Source organism: Urocampus carinirostris, chromosome 6, assembly GCF_059441175.1.
Source record: "Urocampus carinirostris isolate Australia breed hairy pipefish chromosome 6, RoL_Ucar_1.0, whole genome shotgun sequence".
NCBI lineage: Eukaryota > Metazoa > Chordata > Actinopteri > Syngnathiformes > Syngnathidae > Urocampus > Urocampus carinirostris.
This window is the reverse complement of record NC_142354.1, coordinates 12,068,429-12,095,025: the sequence shown is the minus strand read 5'-3', so window position 1 is coordinate 12,095,025 and position 26,597 is coordinate 12,068,429. Positions and strand designations below refer to the sequence as shown.

At 37.3% G+C, this 26,597-nt stretch overlaps 1 protein-coding gene across 3 annotated transcripts; it reads right to left on the bottom strand.

Annotated features, from left to right (window-relative positions):
- Nucleotides 1–772: 772 nt before the first annotated feature.
- On the bottom strand, nucleotides 773–25,955 carry LOC148363831 (phosphatidate phosphatase LPIN3). Of its 3 annotated transcripts, none has more exons than XM_088337899.1 (20): nucleotides 25,860–25,955; nucleotides 21,856–22,056; nucleotides 19,713–19,808; nucleotides 19,389–19,654; nucleotides 17,911–18,012; nucleotides 17,733–17,841; nucleotides 17,101–17,668; nucleotides 14,529–14,622; nucleotides 11,053–11,234; nucleotides 10,890–10,983; nucleotides 10,759–10,828; nucleotides 8,177–8,269; nucleotides 8,045–8,097; nucleotides 7,816–7,945; nucleotides 7,590–7,738; nucleotides 5,732–5,818; nucleotides 5,519–5,671; nucleotides 5,321–5,435; nucleotides 4,473–4,576; nucleotides 773–1,653 (listed from the first exon to the last, which is right to left on the bottom strand). In XM_088337899.1, the coding sequence occupies exons 2-20, from the start codon at nucleotides 22,045–22,047 to the stop codon at nucleotides 1,509–1,511; spliced, it is 2,802 nt and encodes a 933-aa protein (XP_088194025.1). In that variant the 5' UTR covers nucleotides 22,048–22,056; nucleotides 25,860–25,955; the 3' UTR covers nucleotides 773–1,508. The 3 variants fall into 3 exon arrangements, with proteins under 3 accessions (XP_088194025.1, XP_088194024.1, XP_088194023.1); XM_088337898.1 differs by lacking the exon at nucleotides 25,860–25,955 and adding an exon at nucleotides 23,116–23,374 and having other exon boundaries at nucleotides 8,045–8,091; XM_088337897.1 differs by lacking the exon at nucleotides 25,860–25,955 and adding an exon at nucleotides 23,116–23,373.
- Nucleotides 25,956–26,597: the final 642 nt, after the last annotated feature.

Below are 26,597 nucleotides of genomic sequence, written 5' to 3'. Positions count from 1 at the left end.
TCTTTGGAATGTGGGAGGAAACTGGAGTGCCTGGAGGAAACTACGCAAGCACGGGGAGAACATACAAACTCCACACAAGAAGTCCGGTAGCTGGATTTGAACCCACACAGGAGGTTCCTAAGACCTTAGAACTGTGCCAGCACACACACTAACCACTCCGCCGCCGTGCTGCTAGAAAGAAAATATCGTACACAATTTTAAATATAGAGAGGTAACGTATTTCAAATAATAACACTATAAGTATGAAACCGTAAACCTAGAGGTTCAAAAAGGAAAATATCCTATTCTAATAAAATAGTAACTTTTATTCTAAAAACTCCAAAACAAAAAAATATCTATACATGGTTGAGTATTTTTAATAAACCTATTTAAAACCACCTAATTATGGTTTATTACAAACGTGCAAATACAAATCAATCAGCGTACTTTACAAAATTGGACAGGTTTCAAAGACTAGATGTAAAGAAAAATAAGTCAAAACAAAACAAAAACCAAGGGGTAGTTAATAAAATAAACCCTTGTTTTATGAATAACTCACATTGTCATCGGATTCCGGTGTTTCACTTGCTGGGTCATTTATTTTTTTTCTTCACAAAGGTTCCCATTTTTTTTCTTTGCTATTTCCCTGGTTAGCACCCGTGTTAGCTCGCTGAGCAGCGATTCATTGTTTGTAATGTCTGATAGTCTTAAAAAAAAATCAGGGCATCATGAATCTTTTTTTAAATTAAAACACAGCATCCAGATTAAAAAAACACAAGACAACAGTCAGAGATTGTCATTAAAAGAAGATTTATTTCAATCGCATCCATACGTGCATATGTTTGTAAAAAACACAGTGAACCGGCCCCTTTAAATTCCATTTCTCTAGCATGAAAAGTCATAAAAAATAAATAAATCTCATTTAACAATCATAAAAAGCATTGTAGTTAAGCTTCCTTCTTGTTCCACCAGCGTGAAGCTTAGCATCTCCCTTAATCACATTTCTAAAAATCAAAGGAAGACGTGAAATGTGCCTTTTATCGCTATTACAGTCAGTTTTAAAATCATAAATAATTTCCGGCGTAGATAATCAGCCGTGCATTATCTACACGGGAGAAAAGTCAATTCTCACACTCAATAAGAAAAAAAATCTCAAGAGTCAGAAAAAAAGAAATCTCAAAAAATCAAAAACATGAAATAACTATATGCAAAAGACACCCATGCATGCAGTTCTACAGTAACAACACATGCTTCGGCCAATGCTTTGAGTTGATATTTGTGACCCTGTTACCACAAAAATTGAAAGGAATGTCAAGGCCATGAAAAAAGGCAGTGTATGACTTACTAATAGTGCAAACTATCGATTGACGTCGTCTTGATTGCAGGCTGTGTTGCATTTGAAGGTCAGTCTTTGTAGTGTAATAACGCTCCCTCATTATATTGAAGTCAATCCAAGACTGTTAGAAAGCATGCTGGGACAAAATGCAAAAGGCAGACCACGTTTATAAACTTTAAGCAGAGGTTAAAGTCTACAGAAATGTGTCCAGGTCCACTTCCGGCAGCGTATCTCTCCAGTAGGTGACGCTGCTGAACTCTGGACAAGAGAAGGCACAAGAGCCTCGCCTGTCGAGCTCGGGGAAGAAATGATCCACCAACTCGCCCAGGTAGGTGTACCTGTGCCGGACGGGAACACTTATCAGTGTCGGACGCTGGGGAAAAATCTAGGGATGCACAATATTATTAAACTGATAACAGTAAAATAAGATATAGTGCTTATCGGCCTGATAGAGGAAAAAAACATAACGAGTCACTTGACGCCACATTATAATATTGTAACAGACGACATAACTCCTTAGATAGATTCTAAGCATTTATGTTCCTATTCATATTTTGATTTTAGTGGCACAACTTGGTCGTATCTCATATTAACCTTGTCATAATGTGCGTGACGCACTGGAGAGCTCGACCATAGATAGCCATTTTAATTTTCTGTATAAATAGTAGCACTGCTCTACGTCCTCAAAATGTGAGCTAAAGGCATCAGCTAGCTTGACCATGATTATTCGTTTTTAAACAAAAGTAGTAACCAGTGTCTAAATCTCATGACAAAGAGTTACCGGACACCAGGGCAGACAACTCTGAAAAGTCGCCTGCCCCATTTTTCACAACTTGAAACACAATAAGACGACTCATCGCAAAAAAAAAAAAAAAAACATTGTTGCAAAGTATTAAGGATTGATAATCAGAATATATAACAGAACAACACCTTAAATTTAAGTTTTTATAAATCTATTTATAACATTCATTGCATGTAGATGACATCAGTATGTACCTATATTGACTCATCTTCTTTCATGCAATGTTTGCGTTGAGTCGTCTGCTACAAGCCACGTGAACTCCTCTTTCCACGATGCTTTGAATGTACATTTACGTTTTGTGGCGTCATAAATTTTGTTAGCTTCTTTTCAATCTTTGTTCTGGGGCTGAGATTTTGGCTTGATTTCTAACCATTCATCCATTTTTCTTGTGTTCTCTGTGCGTCTACTTTGGAAAATAATATGCAAATGCACAACCTTATAACGCTCGGGAGAGTGCTTCGGCAGGCTTCTGATTGGCTGCCGAGGATGCAAATTGCCAAACGAAACAAAATTCCGAAATTTACAAACCGAACAAAGATTTAAAAAATAAAAACGAATTTTTTTTTTTTTCTTGAAAAAGTTGTCGGCCACCTGGGCAGAGACGTTGTGTAAGTTGTACGCCCGACGTAAAAGATGCAGGCGTCCGGGCAGGCGTTATTTCAGACACTGGCAGTAACACAACTTGCTTGTGTCGCCTCTCTACCTCTTCATAACACTGGAGAGCTAGCCGTAATCAGTTGCATGGTTAAGGATGTTATGATTGTACGGGCTTATTAACTTTAGCAAGAACATTAGGTTTTGTTCTGTTGTTGGAATATATTTTGTTCTTACAAACACAGATTTATTTAATATCGTCAGCGCGTTCATTAGGATTTACAGTTGCCAGACCAAGTCCGCAAAAGAGTGTCTTAATCGCGACATAATGTGTTACTTTTCAGAGTGTAAATGTTGAGTGCTCCTTTAGAAAAGCATAGCTGCCATAAATATGCTTCACAGGCCGCTATGAACCACCTCTACAGCCGTAATTGTGTGCATTTTTTTAAAAAAAAAATTATTAGAGCTCCTAATGTGTATAGTTAAGATAAAGCCGCTTGATAAGAATGAGTGATATTATACTATATTATAATATTAGTCAAGGCATGTGAGCCATTCAGTATTGGAGCTCTTGTATAAGGTTTACAAGTGACAAACACACCCATAATTATATGCACTTTCTGTAATTATAATCAGTGCAGTGTTTTTCAACCCTTTTTTGAACCAAGGTAGACTTTTATTCATAAGTTCCCCAGCACACCGTCCGTCGAAAATGTTTGAAAATGAAGTCATGTCAAACATTTCACTTTACTACCTAGTAAGCAGATAATTAGTATATAAAGAGGAAAATAATACTTAAAATAAAAAAGTATGATGTGCTTTATTTATGTTTTTATTTTTTACAGTGCAATCTTAACATCAGCTATAGAAATAATTTTTGGAGGAACAGAAATATGTTAAGCAAAATATGGAAAAACTAAATTTGTAACTTGGTTTACATAGAATCCAAATATGATAGACATAAATAATAATATTCTAATGTAAAGTTCATACTCGGGTAAAAAAACTATTTGGAGCTAGATCGCTTGCCAAAACAGTAAAAATAGATAAAATGTTAGCTCGATAGCATACGAAAACTGTAAAAAGCTAGGTTGATAGCTTGCTAAATAGCTGAAAATGTACGCAGATAGCTAGCTACAAAGCTAAAAAAGTAGCCAGATAGCTAGCTAAAAAACTGCACATTTTTTGCTCTTACAAGGTTATCAGCGTCTTTAGACACCTTGAGGCCATGAATATAACTCTGCATTTAATAATTTTAGACCTTTGTCTACTGTCTTTTAAGATAAATTTTCATAATCGAAAGATAGGCTATGCTATGCTATAAAAAGTATATACAAATCTACTGCCAGCTACTGATATGGACTATTACAGTAAGATAAAATACTGAATAATGGCCTGATTTTTTTGGAAAGATAAAATTGGGCAAATTCCAGCGGCACACTAGACGAGGTCTCACTGCACACTAGTGTGCCCCAGCACACTGGTTGAAAAACACTGTCTTAGTGATTATAGTTGTTACTGACAAAGTAAGTTGTGATCGATTGTTATATCGAGAAAGCCAGGCTTATACTCTCCAACTCACTTTTTGGAGACATGCTTAGAGAAGCTATAGTGTCAAAAAAACAAAGACACACATAAAAAGAATTGGATTTCATGTGTGTGCAGTAAAAACGGAATCAGTTATCAGACGGAGGATTAAATATTGGTTACTGATATGTAAAAACAGTTGCCATGCATCCCTAGGAAATAATCCATACTTACGAGGACTTGTTTCCTTTGGTCAGCTCTTGGATCAGCTCTCCTTTGGGATTGACGGTGAATATTCTGGTGTTGGGCACTCCCACTTTGGTGTAAGCAAAGGCGTCCTGCTGGTACAACCAAAAGTCATTGAGTTATGGTCTTGATAGCATAACTATTCTCCAGTTGTGCACTTAAAATAGTCAGAATCATCCACATATGTACAACTAAGTTTGGATGTGGATCATTGAATAATCAAAATAATGAAGTATACTTACATATAATTGTATTGATAATTTAATGAATAGTAATTAATGACCTTGCCAAGGAAATATGTGGAATTTCCCAACCTATACATTCAATTTTAATAGAGTCCTTATATTTTCTCAAGCATGATAGCCATGGCCTGCAGCCAAGTGGCTAAATTGAGTTGCTAGAGAGGGAAACAATGGAAAAAAGCCATTTGGGCTTCCGTAGTAGTAAGATGGTGACCAACCATGCCAGCTTCTTCAAAAGACGCCAAGAGTTGCAAAAAGAAAATTACAAAGTTCTAAACCCCAAGTCATGTGTATGCTTTTGCATCTTATCTGAATAATTAAAATTTATTTTAAATGAAATAAGAATTTTTAAACCACTAAAGTCGATATATAAAATACACAGGGGAGGTAACTCTTGGTAGAATGAATGATAGAGTAACCCAAAATTATTTTTAGGTGGTAGATTAGGAAAAAAAGCAAGCACATGTGGGATGTAAATTTGACTGATTGTGTAGCCTGAGATTGTTGTAAAATAGACATTTTGTTCTCTAAATGCATTAACTGTGGCCATTAACCCTCGGACGATAAGAGAATAAAATATGAAAGCGTACGTACGTTGGTTCGGTTCCCAAAAGCAGCGTAGAAAGGCTGTCTCCTGGGGTTGAACAAGTCCCTAATGTCACTTAAGCAGGCAATTTTGAACACCTCTGGGGTCTTCTCGATCACTTCCCTGTGTAATGAGCGACAGATGAACTATCGCTCTTTGAAATGCCCTCCTTCTCTTATAACATTCAGAAAAAATGATGTTTCAACCTGTGTAACGCAGAAAAGAGGCTGCTTGGCGCCAGCAGAACCGGTCCTTTTGGAAGGACCGTCCCTTTGTCGTTGACCCACTGCAGGTAGTTCTTGGTGATGGCTGCCATGCCTATGGCCCTCGCAGAGCAATACAGGAACTTGTAGCCGTTTCTGCAACAACAGAACAGGGGTTAAAAGAAAATTGGATTTTGCTTATCATAGTTGACCTACTGGTGAATTTTGTGGTAGAGTTTGGCAATGTCTTTGTGTGTCCAGTCCTTGCCAAACTGAGGGAGGATGTGGCCCAGGGCATCGGACCTGACAAAAGAAAAAAATGTTTTCGCATTTGAGTTGCCACACTAATACTAACTACAGTAAACCCTCGGTTTGCGGCATCCCATGGTTAAGAACTTTTCATGTTACAATATTTTTGCAGACCATCGTTGCGGCATTCCCCCCACAACAAAATATTTGACGTGCCCAAAAACAGTTTTAAAAATCAAATTTTGCCCTGTTCATGCATACGAGAGTATAAGTTACGTCTAAGATGCTAGTCTGCTATTGGTTTACATCACGACTATATGCATTTTTCACACTCCTGGTTTTAGATCAGGGGATTGAGTAATAATAGTCTGCAGTTTGCAATAATCTGTGGTCTGTGCAGCCCGTTGAGACTCCTTGTGATTATGGGCGTCACAAATAAACATGAATTGACTTGACTGACATGCCTTTGCCTGAACTCCCACCAATAATCCCTTTCTCTCTCTTTGTTAAGTTATGAATCTCATGAGACAAACTTTTATTTGTTAAGCTATGGGTCCCAAGGTGTTAAAAGGAAAGGCTAAACATGATAACCATGGAAACATATCTTGCAACGGTCAAGGGAGACAAAGACGGCACACCCATTGTTAAGGCCTTAACCAATCAACAATCGGGATATTTATTAGGGAAACAGAGGTGATTAAAGCAAAAAACTATTCTAAGGACATGGATATTGTTGAAAGTTGAAGTTGTAAAATTTCGATCTCCTCCGCCCACTACTCCACTGTACTGGCTCAAGTCTTGTCATGCCAAAGGTAAATAAAATGGCCATTTTGGTTTACATCTATATTAATTTAAAATAGCATTTAATCATATAAATGTAAATTACTAATAAGTAGTACTAACTACCATTTTGTCACTAACTGTTTAATTCAAAGGTCGCCAACATAGCCCCCAAAGACCATCCTAGTAGCCCGTGGACTGGTTCTGAAAACAGCTCACAAGAGATGAGTCATTGCAATGTTCTGGGAAATTTGATGTATAACCTGCATAAGAAATCATTCACATGATCAGTATCTTTAAATACATGATCATTTCTACCATAATTGTTTTTAAAATAGGCCCATAATTGATTTTTGTGAATCACTCAGCTCCCCTATACAAGACAGACATTTTCGTGGATGACAGAGCCTATTTTACCCCATTTCTAATAATTACAACCATTATGTTACATTATGCAGCACGGAAGTGCAGTGGTTAGCAAGTGTGCAGCACAGTTCTGAGGTCGTGAGATCGAACCTTCCTGTGTGGAGTTTTCATGTTCTCCCCGTGCTTGCGTGGGTTTCCTACGGACACTCTGGTTTCCTCCCACATTCCCAAAACATGCATGTCAGGTTAATTGGACGGTCCAAATTGTCCCTAGGTATGGATAAGCGAGTAAGTAGTCTGTCTTTATGTGCCCTACAACTGGCTGGCAACCAGTTCAGGGTGTCCCCTGCCCACTGCCTGAAGATAGCTGGGATGGGCTCCAGCACCCCCTAATGGGGATAAGCGGTGCAGCTAATGAATGTTGCATTATAATAACTTAATGTTATTTGAAAAATTTATTTCAAACTGGTAGCCCTTCGCGTTAATCAGTAACAAAAAATTAACTCACTTTAAAAAGGCTGGTGACCCCTATATTTAATAAGTACATGCAATTTTAAAGTTTTTTTTACAGGTGTTCCTAAGGCATTGGCTAACTCCTGTAGGTTTTTCTATCTTCCGCCATGGCAAATTCATCTTGCTATCCCCTAAGAACACATTGATGTTGTAAACACGTGTTTACTTCGTGATGGTGCCGTCTATGTCCGATATGATGATGCTATCGTCCCAGTTCCACAAATAGATGGCGGCCTCACAGCGACAGGTGCCCTGGTACTGAGTGGTCACGCTGAATATCACCTTGTTGGCTCCCTCGCGCAGATTCAAGCTCTCCTGGGGATAGTAGTTGTGTCCAATTATGTTAACAAATGTCGTGAATATTGTGAAAAAAGGGATGTGTGTCTACTTACTATCTGCTCAGAGGTGAGACGGAGGGATTTACGGTACATCTGATTGAGACACTGAGCTGTTGACATGCTCAGAGAGGCTTCCTGATCGAGCTCGGCCAGTAAATCACTATCGGCATGATTAATTGTGACTCTGGAGAGAGAGAGAAATATCAAACACAAATGCAACAATAATTCATTCATATGCATGGTACAGCACCAGAAACATTTTTTTTTCTAAATCAAACCCTACAAAGAATCGCCCGGCTGGAGTTCCTGACTGTCTTTCTTCAGGGACTGCTGTTGCTACCCAAAAGAGACAAATTGTTCAGTGAATGTGGTGCTACTTGCATCAAAAAAACATTTGAAACACAAAAATTTAAACCTGGCTGTTGTCCACCTCTCGTCTTCTCCAGGAGAACCACCAGCGTCCAGACTTTTTGGGCATTTTGTCCTTAACGAGCCTCTGAACTGTACTCTATTAAATCATAATAATAATAATAATAATAATAAAGAACAATACTATTAGTCGGGGATGGGAGGGCAAAAATAAAATTAATTTGATTAATTAATAAATAATCTATGATCAAAATAAAGAATTGTTTTTTTTTTTAAATATAATAATTGTTTATTAAATTATCTGTAACAAAATACGTATTGTTATATCAATTTTCTTCATGATTATTTCACTTTTGTTTTTTTATTGTTTTATTATTTATTAATTAATCTCTTTCATTCATTTTTTAATTAATTTTTCATCACTCTCATCAATTTTATCATCTAGCAGATAAACTGTAACACATTTTATAACCACTATTTTTCATTATCCTTTTACTTTTTGATTTTATCATGTATTAAATCATCTGTAAAAAAATGTTTGTCTTTTTATTTAATATTCTATTCATTATTATTTAACTTACTTTAAATATTAATTTCATAGGCACTACATTATCTATAGTTACATGGTTTTATTGTCTTTTTAAATAGTTATTCTTTATCATTACTTTTTTTACATTAATTTTATTCTTAAAAAAGCACTCATAGAATATGTTTTATTAATATTTTATCATTATTTTCTTATTGATTTACTTCTCATTTGATTATTATCAATTTTATCTATAAAATAATGCGTACAAGGTATTTAGTATTTTATTTTCCCTTTATTATCATTGATTTTTTAAATATCTAAATAACGATCATTTGAGAAATAACAGTGGAATTATGTAATGAGACTACTGGTGCAACCCTTGTTGCAGTGAAGAAAAATCACTCTATATATATATATATATATATACTGGACTGTCTCAGAAAATTAGAATATTGTGATAAAGTTCTTTATTTTCTGTAATGCAATTAAAAAAACAAAAATGTCATACATTCTGGATTCATTACACATCAACTGAACTATTTCAAGCCTTTTATTATTTGAATATTGCTGATTTTGGCTTACAGCTGAAAAAAACTCAAAAATCCTATCTCAAAATATTAGAATACTTCCTCAGACCAAGTAAAAAAATAATTTTATAACAGCAAAACTAAATCAAACATTTGAAAATGTCCATTGATGCACTCAGTACTTGGTTGGGAATCCTTTTGCACGGATTACTGCATCAATCCGGCGTGGCATGGAGGCAATCAGCCTGTGGCATTGCTGAGGTGTTATTGATGCCCAGGATGCTTCGATAGCGGCCTTCAGCTCATTTGCATTTGTAGGTCTGGTGTCTTTCATCTTCTTCTTAACTATACCCCACAAATTCTCAATGGGGTTCAGGTCAGGGGAATTAGCAGGCCAATCAAGGACAGAGATGCCATGGTCAGTGCACCAGTTACTGATGGTTTTGGCACTGTGGGCAGGTGCCAGATCATGCTGGAAAATGAAATCCTCATCTCCATAGAGCTTTTCAGCAGATGGAAGCATGTCGTGCTCTAAAATCTCTTGGTACACAGTTGCATTTACTCTGGACTTGATGAAACACAGTGGACCAACACCAGCAGCTGACATGGCTCCCCAAACCATTGCTGACTGTGGGAACTTCACACTGGATTTCAAGCAACTTGGATTTTGCTCCTCTCCAGCCTTTCTCCAGACTCTGGCGCCTTGACTTCCAATTAAATGCAAAACTTGCTTTCGTCTGAAAAGAGGACTTTGGACCACTCTGCAACTGTCCAGTGCTTCTTCTCCATAGCCCAAGTCAGACGCTTCTTCCGTTGTCTTGAGTTCAGAAGTGGCTTGACCATGGGAATACGGCTATTGTAGCCCATTTCCCGGACACGTCTGTGAACTGTGGCTTTTGATACCTGGACTCCAGCTTCAGCCCACTGTCTTTGAAGCTCCCCCAAATTCTGGAAGCGGCTCTTCTTCACAATTTTGTTAAGGCTGCGGTCATCTCTCTTGGTTGTGCAGCGTTTCCGGCCACATTTTTCCCTTCCAACAGACTTTTTGTGGATGTGCTTTGAAACTGCACTCTGTGAACAGCCTGCTCTTTGAGAAATTTATTTTTGTGTCTTACCCTCCTGATGGAGGGTATCAATGATGGTCCTCGGGACAGCAGACAGATCAGCAGTCTTCCCCATACTTGTGATTTAGTTTACTGAACCAAGCTGAGTGTTTTTAAGGCTCAGGAAACCCTCGCAAGGTGTTTCGAGTTAATTAGATGATTCAGGTGATTAGTTGAATAGCCTACTTGTATACTTTTTCATGATATTCTAATATTTTGAGATAGGATTTTTGAGTTTTCTTAAGCTGTAAGCCAAATTCAGCAATATTCAAATAATAAAAGGCTTGAAATAGTTCAGTTGATGTGTAATGAATCCAGAATGTATGACATTTTTGTTTTTTTAATTGCATTACAGAAAATAAAGAACTTGATCACAATATTCTAATTTTCTGAGACAGTCCAGTATATATATATATATCAACTTGAGTTGATATATATATTGTTTAAAAAAATTAAAAGTCACCCAAACCTTTGGTAAATTCTTCTGGAAAGCTGTCATCGACAAGATCATTGGAGCCGCCACTGCCCAGTTGTAATAGCTGTGAAGAACAAAAACTTGAATAAAAGTACTTAAAGCAAGATATGTCATTATGTTCTTACTTGGAATTAATACATATCACGAGACTCGGATCATCGATGATTCCCGGATTGTTGACAAAGTCCTGGTATGACACAGAGTGTTCCAGGAACCGTTCTGGACGCACACAACAGCAAATTGGACACTGTCCTTCCGACGTGAGGTCGACACGACTATGCCGCTTACCTTTTGTGATTTGGCTGGTATCGCCCACGAGGCCACAGAGGGACATGCTAACTTCGGCGGCATAGGAGGCGGAATCCGACAAATATTCGGTACCGCTGTCCAGCGCACCTATCGATTGTGGCGACTGACTGGCCGAGCCGCAGTTTTGTTCTAGCACGGAAGGGGAACAACTTCCTGTTCCGCTGCGGAGACACCATGCACATGATTTAAGATACAAAGGATGCTTATTATTGAGTTATACATGAAAACGGTGAGTTGAAGCAGGGGTGGGCAACCGACCCGAAATTGGTAAAAATATAAAGAAAACCTATAAAGAAAACCTATTGAACAGGCACAATGGCCCGGCATTGCTGATTCAATGCCGGGCATTCTACTTGAGCGAGATTGTTGGGGCTGTGGTTTGTTGTAAAACCCCAGGGAGTTCCCAAGAACAGTATGACCAGATAATGCTCCAGAGCCGCTTGTACACATAAAGCAGATATCAATTTTGCTAGTATCTACCGTAAATTCCGGACTATAAGCCGTTACTGTTTTCCCCAAACCTTCAACCCTGCGGCATATTCAGTGATGCGGCCAATTTATGTAATTTTTCTAACGGCCTCCAGCAGCGCTCAAGTACAAAAGGTAAGATTTAAACCGGTGGAATATAGGCGTCGAGAAGGACTGCAACTTCTTAGCTTGTGCACAAAATGAATTAGCGTAGACATACCCTCATCATGCAAATTGCAAAAAGAAAGGCACATTACGTAGCTTTCAAGCTAAAAGCAAACGAGCAGTCGATAAAGAAGGAAACAGCTACTGCACGTAAACTTCACTTTGCGAGCGTGTTGCTAGCGTGTTTTTGAATAAGGGAGCGTGGGACGACGTCTATATGACATAGTCTCTTTCCCATACTGGGGAAGACGACTTTGATGACGTCAGTTATAAGGAGGAAGATAAGGACGATTTACCGTGATTTCTACATGTACAGTATGTTTTTTTAACAGACCAGTTTACTGTGTTGCGAGCGTGTTGCTAGTAGCGTTTTGCTACCCTTCACAGGCACGGTTTGGGATGAAAGTTATAATATTATAATTAAAGCTTTGAAAACTCTCTCGGTGTACCGTCTTTCTTTGTAAATATGTGTAACCATGTAGAATATGTAATTGCACCTGTTTATTTTTGTAATGTGGGTTTGGGCTAAATTTGTGATTGTTTTACATGTTTTGATGTGGGTGTATGCGCCTTATATACAGGTGCGGCTTGTGTAAGTACAAAATCGGTTTTCCTCTTAAAATGTGGTGGTTGCGGCTTATAATCAGGTGCACTCTACAGTCCGGAATTTACGGTATTTGGGTGGCTTGACAAGAAACCTAGCTAAAGACACTCCCAGAGGCCTAAAGTATTACTGTGTCAATTTCCACGTCAAATCGGTTCAGCTGTTTCAGAGCCTATGAGTCACATACGAGTACACACACGCTAATGTGCGAATCGGGATTTATATAATAGTCTAGACTAGATGGATACATGGTAAATAAAGTACTTCGCATGAAAAAAAAAGTTGTTTTGGTTCCTGACTTGTCCCCAGTGTCCCTTTGTTGTCAGAACTAATGTAATTGGCAAACTATAGCAGCTAGCAGAAGAAAGTACTAAAAAGGCAAGTAAAACATTGCGAAAAGAAATAAAATTTCGTCCATATATTTGGGTAAAAAAAAATTTTTTGCGTCTAAAAGCTTTTTGAGCACAGAGTTATAATGTAATCCTCCTCTCAAGAAACCGAAAAGCATCATAAAAAAGTAGATTTTTTAAACCAGTCATTAAGTTAAACAGGCTCGGAGACAGCTTCTTCCCCAGGGTCATCACCACACTAAACAAACACACAAAACCTTTGTTGCTGGTAAAACTGAAAAAATCTCTTGCACCAAACTGTGAATATATACCTTGTGATTTATTTTTTATTATTTTTGCTGCTGCTTAACTATTGTTACAATGCCAGTTACTTAGGCCAGTTTTTCTAAGCATTGCCAATTCTTCTGATTGTTTTGAATCAGTTCTCTCTTTAAAGTCTTTATTACATGTTTCACCATGGAGTGCCATGGCTAATCTTGTTGCACAACGTTGATATCAATGACAATAAAACAATTATATTCTAATAGTCAGCTTCCCTAAATTAAGAGAATATATTTTTTAATCCATTCACTGGTAGTTTAAACAGTAAACCAACCTTGTTGTACTTCTTAAAGCAAAAATGACCAGTAGATAATACTACTACTAATAATAATAATAATACAAAGACAATACAAAAAAAATATTGTGACTGAAGGACAGCAGGGAGAAGAAAAATGTTGTTTTTATTTAATTATTATTTTTTTTTTTACATCTGTAGCCGTGTGTAAATTAATCAATCCCATCAAAATCAAATTTAATACCGTATTTTCCGCACTATAGGGCGCACCGGGTTATAGGGCGCACCCCCAAAAAATAGTTTTTGGTCCTATATCTTCCATAGGTAAGGCGCACCGGATTATAAGGCGCTACAATGGGAACGTCGACAAAACAGTCAGATGATTCAGTCAAACTGATTACCCCCTTAACATTCCCAAAGCTTGCAAAGAAGCAAATACGTGTCGTAGACACGTGCGGATGTGGTGTTCGTACGATGTCACTCAAATGCATCATTTCAAATATCATTCGGAAGGTTAAAGTCTTGACGTTCAATAATGATACGCAATCATGGTCTTCTTACAACCGTGAGCAAAGTAAATCCAGGAGAGTAAATTATTTGCAAATACAGACTAATAAAACATGTTTCTTTATGGTGTACTTTAGCAAGCTTGCTAAGCTTGCAACGCCATTGCTAAACTCTGCCAATTGCAGGGTTTGTTTTGGCCCTCTAGCGTATCCGAGGCTCCGAATAACTTCAGCCAATAGCGATCGATTTAACGGATGATTGACACATCTTTTTCGGCCAATTGCAGGGTTTGTTTTGGCCCTCTAGCCAATCCGAGGCTCTGAATAACTTCAGCCAATAGCGATCGATTCAACGGATGATTGATACATCTTTTTCGGCCAATTGCAGGGTTTGTTTTGGCGCTCTAGCCAATCCGAGGCTCCGAATAACTTCAGCCAATAGTGATCGATTCAAATGATGATTGAAACATTGGTTAGCCAATGAAACGCCGGTATATAAATCCCACCATTCACCGCGGACGACTCCACGTTCGGGGGAAAATCAAGTCGGCGGCTGTTGCGTAAGTTGCGAGACCTTGTGATTTAATGTTGATCCATAAATAAGATGCACTGTATTATAAGGCGCATGGTCAGCTTTTGAAAAAAATTAAGACTTTTAGGTGCGCCTTATAGTGCGGAAAATACGGTAATTAGTATTGCTGTGCACTTAAAATTACCAGATAATATGAAAAGGTTGGATAAATAGGCAAAAATATTAATCGAGAAGGGTAAAATATTTTTTATGCCATTGGTATGTAGTACTTTACCTCTTGGGGAAGTAGAGTGCTGCCACCTCTGGGTCAAGCGAAGTCAAGTCGTCCAAGTAAATGCCCGATTGTCCCAGATGATGATTACGTGAACCTACAAGAAACAATCAAACTTGATATCTTATTTTGGGTAGTTTTCAAAGTTTGGCTGGGGGTGCGACTTATACTCCGGTAAGGCTTACTGTATATGTGAAATTATTAATACATTAAAATATCATTTGAGTATCAATTTGTTTATTTCCTGTACTGTATAAAACTTCACGTTATTTTCACACTAAAACCACAAGAGGGCGCTCTAGACCTGTGTTGATCATTTTAATTTTGCCCTGTTGAACCATAAGAAATAAGCGGCTTATCCTGCAGAGTAGTTGTTTACCAGTGAAAGTGACACCAAGGATTTCATCAGATTTCGTGATTTAGGGTGAAGCTGATACTTTGGTTAGCATGTTCTTCATGCTAGTGTTTTCTGAATAGCTCTTAACAATCTCATTACCGTGGGGGCACCGGCGGCCCTGTTTTACAAGCACCATTTAAATGACCGTAACGGATTTAAAAAAAAAAAATGAATAAATGTAGTTCTCCAAAACACACAAAACGTGACCGCAACTTCCCACAATAGTATCTCACAGGCATCCACGTGTGGCAACGGTCTAATCACAGGCAAGGAATGACACATACAGGGCATAATAAGTATTGCAATTTTTAAAGCATTTTTTGTTATCTGTAACCAATTTAAAAATATTTTAATTATTTGAACATAAATGTATCAGTTTTGATTGTTAAAGGGGCAATGAATTAGGTTACCGGTGGGTCATGTATTATGTGAATCTTTGTCTCCAGGATTTGTTTCACCAACTACGACCCAGGCCCCTTAAAACGCATAGTCATGGTGAAAAATAGTTGACAATATCTTGACAAATGGTAAATGGTCTGCATTTATATAGCGCTTTTCAAGTCAATGAAGACTTCCCGAAGCGCTTTACAATGTGTTTCACACTTACCCATTCACACACACACACACACACACACACACACACACACACTATGACAAAGCAAGACTTAAAACTTATTTTGTATGTATTGAAACAGTTCATTATATTCACACACACACACTCTATGACAAAGCAAGACTTAAAACTTATTTTGTATGTATTGAAACAGTTCATTATTCCAATTTACATTGTCTTACAATGTGTTCATGTCTAAACTTCATTAAAATCCTGAAAAATCAGAGTCAATTTTTTGTTCTGTTTTTACATTACATTGTTTTAACACATATTCAAGGTAGATATTGCCAGATATAGAAAAATTGTGATGTGTTATAACATGATTTCCTACTCCTTCATATCCAAAATAACGAAAAAATTCAAACAGGCTGTATGATACTTGTACAATAAAGGGTTAATATATTACCTCGTTACTGATGAGCATGTCTAAGATATGGGCGCGTGTAACGTCTTTATACCGGGTTTGCTATTTTATTTCTATCAATAAACGCTTCTTTTAAGATGACATGTATGTTTTTGGTGTTGAATTTTATCAAATAAATTTCCTGAAAAAATGTGACTTATACTCCGAGTGTGTTTTTCCTTCTTAATTATGCATTTTTTGGCAGGGGCGACTTATACTCTGGAGATACTTATGGTCCAGAAAGTACGGGTAAAGTCTACACTTGATTTCCGCAGTTAATCCGTTCCATAACAACCCGTGTTAAGTGTAGACGATAGCAAGTAAGTTTCAAGGCTGCAAAGCAGTGTGGGACTTGTCGAATGACACGCACAAACAAGGGCTTACACATTCTAAAAAGCCTCATGTGTCGATTTCTACAGGACTTTTTAAATTCTATTTCCTCCCCCAATGGCAGAAATGTCAGTTGTATCCATCCATATATAGTGTAAGTCCATGCTTCTTGCAGCTGCATACACCTACATCTTGTAAGAACGTCTATTTGCGTAATGACGTCACTTGTTCTAGCCCCTGATCTTATTTCTTGCAAACAGCATGCATTTGGGATTATTTGGCACTAGGTACGTCAACTATTTATTCGTCTTGGTTCTAAAAATATGAGTTTTGATCCCAGTCGGATTATTCCCTGCATCAAAACGTGATAGTGCAAGCATGCGTAGAGAGAAGGATCCAGCAAGAAGGGACACTGCTTTCCATCTACCACCCTTAGAAAAATGTGTAAAACACAGTGTTTAGTTCTTCAAGCTATCGTCACACCTGCTTTCCAGCTAAAATGCCCATGCTACAGTATTTTGCAGGCATTATTTAATTACATAAATAAATTCCGGCCAGAATAAAAACCTCTTTTGGTGTGTTCCAACTCAGATTAATCAATTTTAGTAGCACTAGCAGTGATTATTTTAGTTTGTGACAAAACCTCTGTGTGTTATCTTCCAAAGGAGACCAAAACAGTCTGTATTTTACAGTAACAGTTCAAAAACAGCATTACATTTACTTTGGGTGCATCTTGGATTGGGATTTTAGGTGAATTGTACAGAAATGTTAAGGGCGTTATCACAGTGCGCCCTATGGTTGTGAAAATGTGGTATTTCATTGTGACGCTCACCTTTCTTTTTATCTTGGTGCTCCTGTTTGTTTGATACGTCATCTGCGTTTTCAAGCTCCTCTTCAGCTGCCCTGTCCACGCCATTGCCTTCAGGTTTCACATCGTCGGCCATGGCAAGACTGTCGGCCTCCTGTTGCGCCATATCTACGTGTATGTCGTCTTTCCTGACTCTTTGTTCGGAGGACTCTGCGCAAACTAGGCTTGTTTCTATCACAGTGTATTCAGACTGATTGTTTTCATTTTGGTTATGAGCTGCATCATTATTGCCAATATTAATTGTATCTTCTGGGGCAAAGACTTCGCTATGATCTGCCTCTGTTGCCAGATCACTTTGGGTTGAACTGGTAAAAGGAAGATGTTCCTCAAAAATCAGGGGCGTGGTTTGTGAGGCGTAGTTACTCAAGTCCAGGGATTGAGTCCTGGGTTGAGGTCTGACCACAGTAACCTTTCTCATTCTGTTGTTCGCAGGCTCCAGGCCCATGTCAAAGGAGTCTTGCCTCTGAATGGTCCGAAAATGAGAGGAGTCAGACTGCTGAAATTCTGCTGATGATCTGTCCGATTGGCGTGGCTGAATAAAGGAAACTATGTTAAAGACTGTATTCTCGAAGCGTGGGACCTCAAGTGTGCCATACCGTAGGAAACCCTCCCCAGTTCCACTGCATCTGTATTCCGCAGGACTCGTGGTTTTTAACCACTAGTTCAGAGTCGCTCTTGGGAGATGACGGACGGCTGTCAAAAACACTGATAGGACAAGCAAAGAAGTTTTGCTGCAGGTTAGCATCAAACAATAAGAAATTGTTTTTTTCTCACTTTTCTACAGGCGACTGGTCTCCATCAGAGTGTCGATGGGACTCTTTGACTCCCAGCTCTTCCTCGATTGGCTCCTCCGACAGCGAGAAGTACACCGACTTACTTTAGGACACACACAAAGATCTGTTAACCGCAGGGATCACTTATCATTTTGAAGCTGAGAGCTACTCCTTTGTTATTAAGGGCTGACAGTGTTATTGGCATATCTGAAATAACTTATTACTGTGTTGTTACTATGTTATTGTCATGTTAACAAGATTGCTATTATGAAACGCAGGGCTAAAATGGGCATTTCGAAGCACAAAGGAAGGCTTGCTTTTAAACAAGATGTGATGAGAGTACGCAACTATTTCCGATTTAAAAATAATTGAATCATGTTTGTGAAATTCTAAACTAACCTTATAGAGGGCATATAGATGTCCGTTAGATTATGACAAGACAGGAGAAAAAGAGACAAAGAATGAAAGAGGGGAATTTAGGAATGGCAGGTAAAAGGGGGGAAAGACAGAAAAAAGAAGAAGAGGGAAAAGGAAATAAAAAGACAGGAAATTAGAAGGGGAGGGGGAAAGAAAAACACAGGAACAGTAAAGGAGAAGAAAAAAATAGGAAAGAAGGAGAAGGGGGAAAGGGAAGAGGAAGGGGAAAAAGACAAAGAAAAAAAATTGAAAAAAATAATAAGGAATTTTGGTCTACTTGGTAAATTACAGTCAAAAAAATAAATGTCGCTTCATATTCTTCCTTATGAAACCCTCAGAACAGGTTTAACATATCTAGTCCAGAACAGGATTCAAATTTGTTTTCCATGTGACACAACTATTTCAAAAACTAAACCAGAAGAAGTCAAGCAACACAATTGGTGAAGGGGAAGGGGAAGAAAATTGGAGAAGGGAAAACAAGGAAAGGGAAAGATGGAAGAAAAAGAAATGAAAAACATAATAAAGGCTTTTGGTGTCCTTGGTAAATTACAGTCAAATAGTCATGTTAATTCGTGACGCCCTTTATCACAAGGAGTCTCAAAGGGCTGCACAGACAACAGACTATTAGACTATGATGACACCACCCCCTGATCGAAAACCTCCATTAGGGCAAGGAAAAACTCAAAAAGCTCAACATGAGGAAAATAAAGAAACCTTGAGAAGGGATCGCACATGAGGTCATTCCCCTTTCAGGATGACCAGGCTGCAACGTATGTAGCAATAGCAAATAACACACAGATATTGTCAACATGAAATATAGGTCATTCATAAGCTATAGAATAGAAGTGTGTTTTAAATCAAAGTCGCTCTTATACCCTTCCTTTTTTTCCTGTATGAAGCCGTCAAAGGATAAGGGTCGGACACCTCAAGTCCATTACTGGGTTGAAATTTGATTTTCCATTTGAACCCACTCTTGATGCAGTGATAAGAAGTCTCAATAATGATAAGAATGAATTGCCAATCAGAAAACCCATTGTAGGAAAACAGGTTGAATTAACTCACCTGTTTTTCAAAGGTGTGTTGTGTTTATCCTTTTTAGGACTCTCTTGTCCGCAGTGACCTATATCCCACTCTGTGTCAGATTCTCTCTCATCTGAAGAGGAGTTCTCTCCGTCTCTTTGAAGATTATCGGAACGCGGGCGTTTACGGCGTCGCCTCGTCCTGCGCGTACCGGAACCAGAAACCGAGGACGCGTCATTTTTATCTTCGCCGTCTTCGGGACTGTCCATGGGAATTGGTGAAGTGCAGAGGTGTGCTGGGACTTCGGACTGGGAAAACGACGAGCCCGTAAATTATACCGAATTCAACCTTGTTTGATTGTCTTACCTCGAAGTTTTCATGTGGTTCGACGAAAAAAGCTTCCCCGTTGTCTCCTAGCTTCATGTGCAAGTCCACGGATTCTCCGTTGATCTCAATATCCACCTGAATATAAAAAGGAAAGGTAGAAAAGTGAATAATTCTGTAAAAAAAAAAAAAAAAAAACTTTTAAGCGATGCCTCACTTTCTTCTTTGAAAAAATATAGAGGTACATTACCCAAGGAAAACAATATAGCTTAATATTTTAAACGTTTAAAATTTCAAACCAGGCTACAATGTATTTATTCCTGTTTTTCTAGTTTCATTTATTTGGACTTTTCTTGTAAAATGAAAAAAATACTTTCAATATATTAACAAGTACAAATGTTTTAAACGACATATTTGGAAACTTTTAGAATAAGAAAAATATTACCTTGTATGAGCATTTATAACTTAAGTGTTATCCGCCAACAAAATGAGTTACCTAAACTACCGGCTGAGCATATACAGTAATTTAGATCTTTTTATCAGGTAATTTTCTTAATTACCATAGATTTACTTGTTTTTCCGAGTAAAACCCAAAAGGAATAGTTAAAATAGGCCTCATTTTTCATTTGGACTGTAATTGGTGAGGTTTTGGGGGAAATAGTATACTTGGTGTACTAAAAATACTTTTGATTGGAATAATTAATTAAATCAAATTGTCAAAATAAAAAATATTAATTTCTTTTTCCTAGTAACACATAAACAAAATACTATTAAAATAGGTAGCATGTTCCTCTTTTTTTGCAATTAGTATTGTTTTGTTTCTAGTAAAATACAAACATGCAAATAAAATGTATATTTTTTTAAAACATTGAGATAAATGAAAATGAACAGAAAGAAAACAAGTCATTCTTAACGTCCTTAAAAAATTAATAATACACCTTTTTAATGTTGATGATTTAACTATTTCCCACTTCTTGTTTTACTAAATATTTTACTTTGAAAGATGTTTTTTACTTGATGTTTGACTACATTTCTGTAACTAGAGGTCAGCAGCCTGTGGCTCTTTAGCGCCACCCTAGCAGCTCCCTGGAGATTTTTTTTTATAAGTGCTTGGAAACCTAAAATAAAGAGAAGAAATATATATTTTTAAAACTTAATTTATCCCTCTCCAGGCCAACAAGTTCTTTCGGTAAGATCCCACTAGTGTTGTAGGGGCCCCATTTCCTGTGGTTGGTTGGTTTGTAAGGTCCCTTAAGCACTAGAGTCGTAGGAGCACTGATTCCTGTGGTGAGTCTTCTGCAAGTACAGCCTGGTGGCACCCATTCCTCTCCAGGACAACAAGTTGGTAGGTTGGTTGGATCCCTTAACCACTTGGTTGTAGGGGCACCATTTTCTGTGGTGTGTCTTAGGCAAGTACAGCCTGTTGGTCCACAGCCCTCGCCCAAAACAAAAACATTTTTAAAATAACATTCAAGGCTGTAAGACCGTTTATAATATTAAATGTCTATTTTTTTTATGTTTGAATCCCTTTTATATATTGAATTAAATCCCCACAGTGTAATATTTGACCACTAGATAGCACTGTACTGTCTAATGGGTACGAAAACCAGTGCCGCAGAGCACAGTGTAGTAGCAATATGCCAAACAAACATGGCGCAGACTTCTAGGTAGGGACTGCACTATATAAAATAAAATTTCTCGACCATTTATTTATTCATCTTTTATATGAACTTGACATTGGTATTGTTCTTGTGTTTTTGCCTACTATTAAAATCAATGTTTTGTTTTTTTAATAAATAATGTTTTTTTTTGTACCATTGGGAGGCACTAAATAGTACACACGGTCCCTTTAAAAATGGCTTATATTAGGGTTCTTTTCTTGCAGCTCCTAACATTTTGTTGATTTTTGAAGTCTTACAAACTGTCATATTTTCCCTTACAAAATACTAAATAATCTTACACCATATTTTTTTTATGGCTCTTTCAACATTTTTGGTTTCTGACCCTTTTTTTAACCGTACCTTTTGCAGTGCACCTGGAACCAGACACCAAACCTACTGTTTAATTTGGTGTCCCCAAAATTGTATGCAGTAGTGTTCTGCAGCACACCAAACAAGATCTCATTGCACACTTTTGTGGCACTGCAAATTAATAAAAAAACGCTGCTGTAAAATACTGAACTTACAACTTTTTCCTTAGAGCGAAGCACACCCAGTTTGCCGAAGCGGACGTGGAATGGGGAACACTGGAAGGAGCCATCGGGCTGTCGCACCACAATCACGTCGATACCCCCAGTAAGAGTTGCCGGGTTTAAACCGCAATACAGCTCCTTCACTGTCACGTACACCGTCTCCGCCAGCTGACCCACGATATTCATGGTTTGGGACTAGATAACAAAAACAAGATGCAAGAGCTGAGTTGACAGAAATGACACATTGACAGGAAAAGCTCATTATCCTAAGTTAACCAATAAGAGGAAAAAAACAATACACTATTCCCTTGGTTATCAAAGTTTATCTGCTTCCTAACCACCCATATTATGTGAATTTTATATTGTAAAAAAATACATGTACTATACATGTACTCATTACGGAGCAGCCAGGTTTTATGCTACACAGCACTCCTAAAATATTTTATTGAAGTGGGTTGATTTCTCCCCAATATTTACAGTATATTTTCCGCCCCCATGGCAAAAATGCCATAAAATCCATATCTGGTGGATGAAACAGTTGTATCCGTCCATGTGTAGAGTAATTCCATGCTTCTGTGAAGGGCATAACATGTCAATTAAGTTGTAAGGCAAAAACAAAAAAACAAAAAACAAACCACACTTTGGCAAAGAATACAAACAATACATATAAAATGTGAATAATTTAATATCTTTTTAATTAATCTATCGATCTATCTATCTATCTACCCTGGTCATATATCCCCTCGAGAGGGGTGACCGACAGCAAGACAAACACATACACAAAAACAACTAAAATTTAAAAAAAGTAGCAAAAAACACACACAAAAACTTTTGTAATTAATGCCAACATAAAAAGGTAAGTGAGAAATGTCTTCAAGTCACATTTATCTTTATCATAATTTCTAAAAAAAAAATATTCATTTTACATCAATCAAAATATAAATATAGATAAGTCTAAATATTGCTGATTACAGCAAAAATGTAAATATTAATATAAGGTAAAGGTGACCACTTCCATCTCAAAATAATAGAATATCATGGAAAAATTATACTAAAAGGCTGTAAGCCATAATCAGTCGAAACACAATAATAAAAATGCTTGCAATATTTCAGTTAATTTGTAATGAAGCCAGAATGTATGACTTTTAGAATTGTATTACTGAAAATTATATCACAATACAGTATTCTCATTTTCTGGGTCAGTCCTGAATTGGCTGATTTCTTATTTGTCATAAATGAAAATTCAGGTCTTACCCAGAGTGAGGGATGCAAAAGTTTCTTCTCAAGCAGCTTGTATTTTTTCCACTCTTCCATTTCGCATTCCTATTTATGTATTGCTCAAATATCACAGAGCATAACCTTGTTTCTTATTTCACCCACTTCTATAATTTTCATTATTCTCATCAGGCCCCGAAACTACCTTTAATTTAGCGTGATGATACAGCAAAAAAAATGATCCAGTCAACCAATACATGGCAACAGTCACATCGCCGATCGATGCAATGAATGAGTTTGTTCTGCGAGTTGAGGTGAAAATGAGAGAGTCCGAGCAAATTCAGTTCGGCGCTCTCGCTTCCTCTGTGTTGCACAATTTCAAAGAGCACACAGACACTCAGTGGACAGTTTGCACTTCCTCACTGGTCCTGCACATGACCGACAAACCAGCAATTTCCGAGAGGCTTAGAAAAGCTATTCAAGCCCGACTGGCACGTGCAACTTGTCGGTCAATCGCCACTTTCTGGACAAGACTATAGATCCGAAGAAGCCCTGTGAATATTTAACGCTAAAAATGGATGCTACTGCTTTTAGAGGACCACTTGAACAAGTAAGACAATTGTTTTTAACTTCATATAGGATCGTGGAAAACAATGAGAATGTGATCCACTGGTTTATCATCTATTGCTGCCTAAAAAACAGAGTATTATCATGTTCATTATAGACCCCCAGGATGTGACATTAATCAGAATTTGAAGTAGCGGTTGTAAAGTGACATTGGTGTATTGGGATTGAAACTTATTGTACAAAATAGTATATAGTAGTAAGTACTAATTATATTTAAAGGTTGGGTGCATTGTTTGAGGTGTCTTTAAAAGTTAAATATTTTCTATATTAAGTATGTGTTAACAATTCACAACTGAGTTCAAAGAGACCTTATGTTTTATTTTTCACAGCTCTTATCTGTGCCTATCTGCTTTAAACAGGCCTAAAATTTATTTAAGGGTGCAAATCATGTGTTAATCTGCTGCCATCTCATGTCTTAAAGTCAGAATTGCAGCTTTAAGGTTTTAAACACAGCATGTGTCATGTTATTTGTATAACCCTTAATCTCAAAGAGTCTCAAAAGGTTGCACACCATCCTACCTTTCGCATACTTCTCTATGATGAAATGACATTAGAAATAAACCTTTGATGTCATTTGACTTGAGTTGGTTGAGTGGAGCAGCGGGTGGATGCAAAGGGGGAGGCGAGGAGAAAAGGGAATTAAAAATAAAAAAGATTTGCAAACTTCAATTTCAGAGGATTTCCATGCGCTAGAAGATTTCCTTACTTTAATTGACTTCTTATTTTTGCTAACAGTCCCGATCGTCGATTGGTTAAGGCCATATTCCTTAGGGGGTTAGTGATTCATGTGCCTTCTATAAATTTCTTTATGTAAACAAGCTTAGTTTCCATGGATATCATCTTCATGCATGCTCGAGCATTCCGGCAGGGCTTTGGACCAATATAAAAACAAATTCAAATTTGTTACATGATACTCTGAACTGAACAAAGAAAGGGGAACACATTTTTGGAGGGAGTTTAGCCAAAAATATTTCGGAATCTTCGTTATGCTGACACACAAACAAATAGCGGACCAACACTTTTTATAATGTTGACTAACGGCAGACAGTCGCCAAACAAATGTGTGTAAATGTTGCATTTGCGGGCACATAAGATAATTTGTTGTCAATATCATATTGTGGGAGAAATGTTGTTGAAAAGTGAAATTATAAGTGGGGTCTACTTCCATCGTGCATCGTTTTCAAATGCACACGTTTTAGCTCCATTCTAAGCTACACTAACATCTCGTGGTGAATTATTACACACTGTCCCTTTTCTGAGGGTACTGCAAGTTGGCAATATTCTTAGAAGACGGAGTTGGGGAGAAAATTAAATCTGCTGTTTAGCATGTATTGTTTTGGAAACTTCTGATTTTTTTAAGGGGAACAGTGATTTTATTTAACCGCAGGATTTGGTTTCTACATACAAATCATCGATATACAATAAAAATGATTAGCCAGTTTGGATCATATCTAAAAGATGATGAAGGGATCACACACTTCAATGGATGAAAACCATCCTGAGGACTTCTTATTTTAATTTGCGTAAGCAAATTTACTTTGCAATAATCTGTGGTCTGTAGAGCCCTTTGAGACTCTTTGTGATTAAGGGCTATACAAATAAACATGACTTAAGCAAACGTCCAAAATGGCTTTTGTTGATCACCTAAACAATTCCACTATTGTTTAATGCTCACTTTGCGTCTGTCCGACCAAAACACCAAATTTTGAAACAAAAAGGGCTTGAAATATTTCTCGTTTGTGTGTGGTGAACGTGTGTGATTGTTCTGAAACGAATTATTGAGACCAACAGGCCTATCCCTTAATCTTTTATTTTGAAGGTCACTCACCAGGAAGTTGTAACTGTCGATGAGGTTTTGCTTAATTTCATTAATCAAATACAGTATTATTAGAATAAAACTTGCTTAAGACAAACACTATTAATAAACGATATAAATTATACAATTTATGAAATACACACCTGTAACGGTAACCTCGCAAAATCGGAGCCATATCATTCCTAACGACATCTTCAAAGCAAATGGAACGTTGGCGCTCATACGACACCAAAATGACTTAAAACTCTAACATATTATTCAACTTTAAACTTCATATTTGAATGTAGAGTATGCAATAACAAACTGAGAGTTACTTTTATTTAAGTGTAATAAAACTTACCTTTCGGGACGACGTTCAGCTTGTGGAGGCGTCGGCCATAGCGAGTACTTCCGCGTCTCCTCCTAATACACGTGACACAATCAGCCAATGAGAAACCTAGAATTCTTATGGACGCGCCCACGGCTTTGATGTGTCAACAATGAGTCTGGATTTAAGTTTGTTTTTTTATATTACGAAAAGCGGAAAAATACAAAAGTAATTTCCAGTGTATGAACACATTTGTATCGAATTGGTTTATCTAAATTCTGTGTTTAAATTCTAAGTATGTATAATAAACATAAATTTCATGTTTACTCATCTTGACAAGTTTAGTGATGTCATAATACTTGTACATAACTATATGACGCTAACAAAGGCAATTCTTTATTGCTTTGATCGAAATACATTTTCATTGTTTTTTATATAATGGCAAAATAGTTGTAAACTACTGTTTTAGTATTAAATCAATAAGTGTTTGGTGTCGATACGGATACATGTTTTTAGGGGGCATTCTGTTCATTTTTATTTTTCAAGTGTATTACAGTATTTGTATTACATTTGTATTATAACGTTTTCAACATTTTTAATGAAGTATTACTGTAATTTATCCAGCAGGGGGTGTTACCACATTTTTATTAGTACAAAAGTCAACACGAATTTTTAATCGTAAAATAATTACCGAATTTGTAATGTTTCATACGTACTGAAAATCATTTGAATTTCTTTTAAATATTGTAGTTATATTTCCAATTGCCATTT